The following is a 9,460-nucleotide window of genomic DNA, read 5'->3' as shown; positions in this document are numbered from 1 at the left end:
TACACACACACACACACACACACACACACACACACAATGTATATATATATATATATATATACATTTATATTAGATTTTTATAAAAGCATTCTTAAATTAGATTTGTATAATCAAATCATGTACTGGGAGGTACATAAAAAAAACTATAATTTTACTGTTTAACACATTTTGTTATACACTTATTTTTTACAGCTTGCATTATTAATATTTTACATATAATTTATATTATTTTTAAAAATATTGAAATATATTAAAGATAATATATTTCCAGCAGTGGAAATTGTTTAATGAATTACATGTATACTGTATAAAATCAAATAAATGGACTGCTATAAACACATTAGAAACTCCACCACCAACATCTGCACATTCTGCAACAATACATAGGAATTTAATGGTTGTTTTCGGCGGAGTTTGTAATGGATACTACAGGTATATTCTTGTAAAACATATGAATGTATGAAAGTAAAATATATACTATATATTTTTTATGCATAACATTGCTTGTATTATTTTAAAGTAGTTCTAATGATGTATGGTGCTTAAATTTGGATTCATATACCTGGCATAAACAAAGTACATCAAATTTGAAGCCGCAGCCACGTTATGGCCAGTCGCAAATTAAACTTGGAGAGAAACATTTACTTGTACTTGGTAAGAAAAATATCTACTTGTGCTTGATGTTATTATTCACTCCTAAGATTGTTTCGATATTAAAACAAGTATTAATCTTGTTTATTTTTTTTTATATGAGAAACATTGAAATTTCCATTTATTACTGTCCAAACAATTAAACATAATTAGATAATTATGTGAAAATTTCAAAATCTACAGGAGGTTGTACAGGACCAAATGCTGCTATGAATGATGCTTGGCTATTAACGATGGAAGGTGAGTCTTGGACATGGAAGAAAATCAATATGCACAATACTGAATGGGCACCAACGCGTATTTGGTGTCATCAGGCTTGTAAGGTATCTAACTTAATTCTAATGAAATGCTATTCCATTGAATATAATTGGTCTATATATTGATAGATCTTAATATATATAAAATTTTGTTATTTGCACATAGGTGGGAAATTATATCATTGTACTTAGTAAAAATAGACGTCAAACAAAGCCAAATGATATGAGTATCTCATTGAGAAAGGTTCAAAGGAGTACTTCACCACGTTTATGTGAATCAAATCTTTTGACCGAAAGGTCTGATGTAATTATAATATAGCATTGTAAAAAATTACACTGACAAATAATTGTAACCACTTTGCTATTATTATTAATTGAATTTTTTAGGCAAGGCAACGTATCTGTAGATAAAGATGAAAATATAAATGGACGGCATGGAGCATTCTCTAGATCACATTCGCAAAATGCACATCCTTCATCGCATACATCTAATATCTCAAAAACGATACCGTTTTATGGTGATAATACCTTAAGCATGGCCGCATTTCGCGATCAACCTCTTCGTAGTAACGCAATCTCGAATAGACAACGTCAGTTGGAATCGTTAAGAAGAATGGAGGAGAAAATTCGTAATAAGAAGACACAACTGATGAAAGTATCCAAAAAAGCTGAGAACACATTGTCGATATTTGTATTAGATATTACTAATGTTCTTTCGGACGACTGCAATGCTTTGTGGATTCCCTTAAAACAAAATGATCGTTCGGGACCCGATGAGAGAATTCTATATTCTCTTGTAGTGGGAAGGGGAGAATTAATAGTTTTTGGAGGTATTCGTAGAGATGATTCTGTAGTATATAATGATCTCCATTTTATAAACCCACCTCGATATGTTATTTAATATTGAAAAGCAATTAAACATAATATCATATTATTTTATGTTATTACTTTAATTTTTTTTTTCAAAGATTTTATTTTTATTCAATATAATTATAATTGTATAATATAATATTAAATGTGACAAACGAGTGATAAAAAACATGTTAATTGTTTGTATTAAATTAATATTTATACAATAATTTACCTTTTAAACTCTAAATATATTACAAAAAGAACTAATTATGTGTATAAAAGAACTAATTATATGTACAAAAAATGAAAATAAACAATAAGAATGAAAAACAGTAGAATTAAATATTTGTTATAAATCTATTATATAGAGTTTAAAAGTTAATTATTAATTATGTATATAATAATCTTTTTATTTTGTTTATGATTTATATTTCAGAAATGGTACAATGCTTTACAAATATATTATGAGTGTGAGAAAATAGATTTAATAATAAGATTATATGCTGGCTACATTAAATATTGTCCATAATTACTAAAATCTGAAATCTGAATTGTCTTTAATTTGTTGGACTATTTTTAAACTGTCGGATATTTAGAAGATATAATCTATTTCTCAACTGATACATTTGAAAATAAATAAGATATTAATAAAGATTTGGAATACCTAATATTTTTTATATTTTAACTACATTAAACTTTAATGAAATAAGTTTAGAAAAATAAAAAAAATTCACCTGAAATTCTGGCTTATCCTCATCCTTTCTTGTTGCGTCACATATAAGTAAAATCTGTTTTCTATACCAGAACTGAGGGTCGATTCTGTATCTTCAAACAAGATGAAAATTATAAAAGTGAACAAATTTACTAGGTGTTGACCAATTAAATTAAAATAGTATTCTAGTAAATTCGCTCACTTTTGTAATTTTCACCTCGTTTCAAAATACAGAATCGATTCTCTAGTTACGCTTTTGGAACTTAAAGCGAAATAGGTATATGTTTAATATTTGGCAAAAGCGAGAAAGACGATCAACACTTCCTTTGAGATTATTGATTACAATTTAAATTTATTCAAAATGAATCAAAATTGTTCCAAATTTGTAAAATAAAGTAGTGTTTAATTTGTACTAAATCTCTGCATATTTTATTTTATATTTATGTGTAAGATTCATTGTGATATTTAATTGGATGTATTACTAAACATTTATATTTATCAGAATGGCTTTTACTTTGTAAAGAGAATTGTTCAAATTAGATGAGACAGATGACTGCTTACATTCGCGTATCTCATATAATACATTCCACTTGTATAGTGTATTGTTCATTTTGCACATCATCTTATCCTTGTTCAACATTCAGTGAATAAGAACAAAATAATTATGCGTATAAGAATCATACAGTAAAACGAAATTGGCAAAATCGACTGGGTACGCTACTGGTTCTTTCTATCACATGCAAAATTAGAGTGAGCAGTCCATATAAAAGTTTTGTAATTGCAATATATCTGATTGACGATATCTCTTCAGTTTTCAAAACAAAAAATGCTTTAATTTCAGAAAGAGAAAGAGAGAGTGTAAAAAACACGAGAAAACGCGCATGCGCTGAGACGCAAGTGCACATGCGTCGATGAAAGGAAGAGAGATCTTTGATAATTTGAGGGAGGAGAAAGACAAGAGAAAAAGACAGTTTAGAAACAGCAATGGATAAAGTTTTTAGATCGTTCCATACGAGTCGGCCAGCATTGTACAGAACATTGACAAACGAGCAATATACGCAGTAAGTAATTCACACACTTTCCGTTGAATAAATATAAATTTTTCTGCTATATATGTTTCTACTGACAGTAGAATAGACAGTTGTATAGATTCGTAAACATCTATGTGTGTTTTTCAGGACATTCAATAAACTTCTTGCGAAGCAAAATGTACCTACAATCAGTAAAATGTTATTGGCGCAAGAATATTCAACGTAAGGTTTATTTCATTGTTTATATCCATATATATGAAAAATTTTGTATACTGTACTACACGGATATCTTTATCCAAACACAATCTAATGTGTCAAAAAAATCTGATTTAACTGTTGCAATTTAATCCACAAATTGTCAGCAAAACTCTGCTAACAGATGATATATTTATAGGAATTAAGCAAAATTTTGTAACTTTAAGATGATAATTCTTTGTAAATAATTACAAAATGATACTTATTCGATTTCTATTACTAGATTATAAGCTGGTAAAATACAAGCTTAAAGTAGGTAATACTAATTTGTCACAATGTTCTGCTTAAATCTGCTGACAGAAAGCTAATTAATATTTTACTTCTGTTATAGTATTTGTTAAAAGTATTCTATATATATATATATATATATATATATAATATAAAATATTTCTATTGATATTTTATCGGCAAAATTTGTAAAATCTGTTTTCGACACAGTTAATAAAACAGTAAGTCATTTATACATATTATTTTCAGAGTTCTCCCTGTTGGCATTAGACACTTACATGGCGATGGAACAGTTTGTACATTATCCCCTAAACGCAGTCCTCTGATACATAGTCAACAAAGACGTAGCATGTTTATCCAAACGCAAGATACACCGAATCCAAATAGTTTGAAATTTATCCCAGGAGTATCAGTATTGGGAGAAGGATGTACGAAAGACTTTCCAAGCGCTAAGGATGCATACTGTTCGCCACTTGCAAAAATGTTATTTCGTATTGAGGGAGTGAAAGCAATATTTTTCGGACCTGATTTCATCACGGTTACAAAAGTCGATGAGGACGTAGAATGGAAGTTGTTGAAGCCAGAGATATTCGCTACCATTATGGATTTTTTTGCAAGCGGATTGCCAGTCATGGATGAAGCTTCCCAACCTGCAGCGGATACACGTATGATGTACAATTTTATACAAAATGTTCAGAGTAAAATAAAATGCTGATCATTTTTATTTCTGTAGAAATTAATGCGGAAGATGATGAGATTGTTCAGATGATAAAGGAATTATTGGATACACGAATACGTCCTACAGTACAGGAAGATGGTGGTGATATTGTATTTATGGCAAGTATTTCCAAACTAACTTAAGGAATTTCATCATGCACCTATTGTCTCGACGTCATACATCATATTTCTTATAATTGCAACAGGGTTTCGAGGAGGGTATTGTGAAATTGAAAATGCAAGGTTCGTGTACCAATTGTCCAAGCTCAGTAGTAACATTGAGGAACGGTGTACAAAATATGATGCAATTCTACATCCCTGAAGTACTCGGAGTTATACAAGTAGAAGACGAGACAGACAAGATTGCCGAAAAAGAATTTCAGAAATTCGAACAAAATATTAAGAAAATGGAAGACAAATAGAATTATAGCTAATCTAGCTTATACACGATAGTGGACACGTTATCTTATTCTGTACATTGTAGACATTGTATATTATATATTGAATGTAAATAATAAGACTTATACATATTGTTGAGAATTGTAAGTTTTTATTACAAAGTATTTATCTGCTAGATACAGAAACTTGCCAGACACGAATAGTATTATCAGAATACCCAGCAAATAGTGTCTGGCCGTCAGTGGACCATGCGAGAGACAGGCAGAGAGGAGGTTCTGATTTACTGGTTGCAGATACGACTTCAGGTTTTAATTCTTCGACCATTTCTTTAGTCTCAAGATCCCAGATTTTGATCCATGGTCCAAACGCGGCGCAAAGCCAATAACGATTAGGACTGAAGCATAAAGCTGTAATGATGTCATTATGATCCAAAGTATGAAGATGTTTTCCATCATTCAGATCCCACAACATAGCTTTGCAATCCTGCGAATAGAATTAATATGATATATAATTCATATGATAAAAATATATTTTGAATGATAAACCTAATATATGCTATATGCACCTTTCCACCAGATGCGCACAATGATCCATCAGGTGATACTGTAACAGTATTCAGATATCCTGTATGACCACTATGATTGATCTTTAATCTGCAGTTCGTCAAGTTCCAGACCTGTAAAAGATGTGAATTGCTAAAATTACTAATGAATTTATCATGCAATTAGAAACAAAATATACAGCATTTAATGTCAGTCCCATATCCGCATACACTCATAGATATATCATGTGTATAATATATAAGATATCCATCATTCTTATCAAACATTTACATTTATCATGAATCTTGTAAAGCTTTATTATATAACGTAAGCTTTATTCTCACCTTGACAACACGATCCCAGCCTGCAGAAACAATGATAGGATTCGCGTGGTTGGGAGAGAAGCGCACACAGCTGACCCAGTCTGTGTGTCCATCATCCTGGATGGTATATTTGCATTCAGCTAATGTATTCCATAATTTAATCGTCTTGTCTCGTGAACCGGAGACAATCTGACGATTGTCCACAGAGAAAGCGACGCTCAAAACATCCTATACATATTCAACAAAAATTGTTAATGTTAAAACTTAATTAATAAAGCAATATTTGTTTTATAATTTTTTAATATCGATACTTACGGCATTATTGATTTAATCCTACCTCTTCTATTTCTCAATAAAAAAAAATATTAAAAAAAAAGCTTCAGTATATCTCATTTTTCGCGGAATTACTTCTTCCATCATAATCAAAATAAATAAAAAAAACTCATATTATGAAGCGATACTCATAATATGGAAAATTTTTTCTTTATCTTTGTTATGAAGAAAATTCAAATATGTATCGTCGTGACGCGGAAGAGCGAAGTCACACCTTGGTATGGTCTTCAAATCTTCTAGTCGTACGACCTGCTGCCAAATCCCAAAGACGCAACGTTTTGTCCCACGAACCAGACAGAGCATAATTGCCATCGGATGAAAGAACTACGTCGCTTATGAAGTGCGAGTGCCCATAAAGACGTTTTTGTGGGATGCCATAGTTAGCTTCGTCACGCGTCAATTTCCAAACGATCAGAGTCTTATCTAGAATGGAACAATAATACATAAGCTGCAATTGTTATTTCTACGAATTTAGGATGATTTGACTTCAATTAACTTAATTACCACAATCTGTACTATTTTATGAAGATGGATAAAAGTAAATTTTTATTATCTAAGAGATATGAGAAGAAAGATTAAATTGAGAAAAAAATAATTATATAAATTTTGCAATAATTCTAACAGTTAAATTAATTGCTAATTAAGTCAATCAAAATTGCGAATATTGCAACTTAATTCATTTTACCAACTTAGATTATTTTTAACTTATTTCATCCTTTTCTAGTTTTGAGCATTAGCTATTTCTACCAATGTAGCTTTAATTGGGTCAATTTACTTTCTATCTTTTCCTAATTATTAGAACTAAAAGATAAAAAGAAATTTAAACCAAGATTAAAGTTAATTAACATTGGGAGAAATGGAAAAGATTATTAGAAAAAGATAAAAGTTAAACTGAAATTATAACATTAATAACATTAATGGGATAATATAGATGAGGAGCTCTGTGTGAGAATAATCAATTAATGAGTTCAAATCCTTGGTTTATAAAGGCTGATTCAAGAATTTAAAGAGTATGAAGAATAAAAGAGTACATGAGATGAATTGAATACTCTTGATGCAAAATCCAACTTTTTAAAAAGTTACTACAATATTAATAAAAAACCTTAAAGAATATTACACAAAATATTTTATAAAACCTGTTAATTATTTTACTTAGAGTTATCCATTTCTTACCAAAAGAAGTAGAATATTTAGTATATTAAATACATTCAAAGTTATTTTTGTCAAAAAATAGAGTTAATTAAATTTTTCAACAAGTCTTTCAATTGTAATCTGTTTTAAGAACATTTTAAGAACGTTAAAAACGAAGTTTTAAACTAGGATAAATAAGTTAGATACAGAAACTTTAAGCCTGTTCCTTCTAATTGAACTTCTTGCAAGTTTATCTTTCCTCTCTTTCTTATCATATTGATAACAAGAAAAAAATGAATTGTGCAAGAAGTTCAGCTAATAAAAATAATTTTTTTATCGAAATCTGCATCATCCTAGTTGCTATAATTCTCCAATTGCTGTATGAACAGATGGAATATTACATGACAGATGTAAAGTTTACTAATTAAATAAAATCGTGTTTTGTAGCACAAAATTATAGTAAAAAAATGAAGCAAGTATAATAGTGATTAAAATGTAAGTTAAAAAATCAGAATTTTATTACAAAATTGTAAAAAAGGGATAAGATAAAAGGAGGTAAAGGCTAGCAACGATTGATACTTGCCACGTGAAGAAGATAAAATCATGTCCGGATATTTCGGGTTTGTCGCAATTTGCGTGACCCATCCATTGTGGCCACGAAGCGTGCCTCTTAATTGTAAAGTTTCCGTCATTTTGAATCACTCTCGGCTATGTTATATCGCCGATTAAAACGGATTACTCCGTGTCTACCGCGTCTATCAAATGATGAACGAAAAAGAACGAGCAGCACGCCGGACACGGCGTGCAATTATTTAACTGATATTCATAAATAGATAGATGCGCCACCTGCTATATCAGACGTTGATGTTTAAGCCTACTGCACACTGAATGCGATGAGCGACATCTAATGAAAACTCTGCTTTTTTTTCATGTGACGATGTAAAATAGCGACTCGACTATTGCCCATATTCATAATCTTTGTATTTAAAGCTTCCTTAAATTTATCTTTAGATGTTCAGTAGCCAATGAAATAATTCGTAGAGTATCTAAAGATAAATTTAAGAAAGCCTTAAATATAAGACTATGGCCAGTATTCATAGTCGAGTCTTATTTCAAGACCGTCTTAAGTAATGTCTGAAGACGCTAATGCAGCCTTCTGATTGGTTCGTAACTTCTTAAGACGGTCTTGAATATAAGATTTGACTATAAATACGACTATAATAATAAGGGGCTCCGCACAAGAAAAGGAACAGAAAACAGAGAATAAGAATTTTAATCTATCAGAAACTGTGTATTCCAAAACATAATTTCTGATAGATTGAAATTCTTATTTTCTGTTCTCTGTTCCCTGTTTCTTTTATTATGTAGAGGCCTCAGTTTATTCTTGTTGTCTATTAAATATGGACAAATGATATTTACAAGTGCTATAAGCACAACGAAATGCATCCATTGATTGAGTTTAGCAGACTTAATTATACAGAGCGGATCCATAAAGCCGATTCTACATTAATTGCAAGCTGATCGCAAATTTGTTGCGACAGCCAATATGAAGTGTCGATTTCAAAATGTAAGCTTCAGATTGGCTGTCGCAACAAACTTGCGATCGGTTTGCAACTAGGGATCGATTCTGTATCTTTAAACAAAGTAAAAATTACAAAAGCGAGCAAATTTATTAAGAATTGATCAAAGAAATAATCAGTATTTTAGTAAATTCGCTTACTTTTATAATTTTCATCTCATTTCAAGACAGATTACAGAATCGATCCTCTAATGTAGAATCGGCTTAAAAGCTCGATGCTTGATGTATTCTTTTAGATCATCCAATATCCAGATAAATGGATGTACGTTCTTTTTTTGTTTACTAAAGTCTGATTGCTGTTGATCCAACAGTACCAACCAGGCTTTAGTAAACTATAGTAAATAGAGAAAGAAGTTATCCATTCAAAGAGAATCAAGGAAGAGTGGAGCGGATAGTGTTTCTCTTTTCTGATTGGTTCCACCATTTATAGGCTCAACTTCTGTAAATGTG

At 30.5% G+C, this 9,460-nt stretch overlaps 4 protein-coding genes across 4 annotated transcripts; 2 read left to right on the top strand and 2 right to left on the bottom strand.

Moving 5' to 3' along the window:
• The first annotated feature begins 117 nt into the window (after positions 1–117).
• Positions 118–1,809, top strand: LOC105625075 (F-box only protein 42-like). The gene is made up of 6 exons (XM_012206418.1): positions 118–129; positions 272–432; positions 521–654; positions 835–974; positions 1,075–1,205; positions 1,296–1,809. The coding sequence occupies exons 1-6, from the start codon at positions 118–120 to the stop codon at positions 1,807–1,809; spliced, it is 1,092 nt and encodes a 363-aa protein (XP_012061808.1).
• Positions 1,810–3,456: 1,647 nt separating this feature from the next.
• On the top strand, positions 3,457–5,243 carry LOC105625064 (NFU1 iron-sulfur cluster scaffold homolog, mitochondrial-like). Its single transcript, XM_012206407.1, has 5 exons — positions 3,457–3,533; positions 3,651–3,725; positions 4,236–4,651; positions 4,720–4,823; positions 4,910–5,243. Exons 1-5 carry the CDS (start codon positions 3,457–3,459, stop codon positions 5,123–5,125), a joined length of 888 nt encoding a protein of 295 aa, XP_012061797.1. The 3' UTR covers positions 5,126–5,243.
• A 24-nt stretch (positions 5,244–5,267) lies between these two features.
• Positions 5,268–6,384, bottom strand: LOC105625074 (guanine nucleotide-binding protein subunit beta-like protein). The gene is made up of 4 exons (XM_012206417.1): positions 6,376–6,384; positions 5,989–6,195; positions 5,668–5,778; positions 5,268–5,585 (listed from the first exon to the last, which is right to left on the bottom strand). Exons 1-4 carry the CDS (start codon positions 6,382–6,384, stop codon positions 5,268–5,270), a joined length of 645 nt encoding a protein of 214 aa, XP_012061807.1.
• A 124-nt stretch (positions 6,385–6,508) lies between these two features.
• Positions 6,509–8,123, bottom strand: LOC105625066 (guanine nucleotide-binding protein subunit beta-like protein). Its single transcript, XM_012206408.1, has 2 exons — positions 8,015–8,123; positions 6,509–6,723 (listed from the first exon to the last, which is right to left on the bottom strand). Exons 1-2 carry the CDS (start codon positions 8,121–8,123, stop codon positions 6,509–6,511), a joined length of 324 nt encoding a protein of 107 aa, XP_012061798.1.
• Positions 8,124–9,460: the final 1,337 nt, after the last annotated feature.

This window comes from Atta cephalotes (assembly GCF_000143395.1).
Source record: "Atta cephalotes unplaced genomic scaffold scaffold00106, whole genome shotgun sequence".
Taxonomy (NCBI): Eukaryota; Metazoa; Arthropoda; class Insecta; order Hymenoptera; family Formicidae; genus Atta; species Atta cephalotes.
The sequence above is the reverse complement of the archived record's forward strand: the minus strand, read 5'-3'. Positions and strand labels throughout refer to the sequence as shown.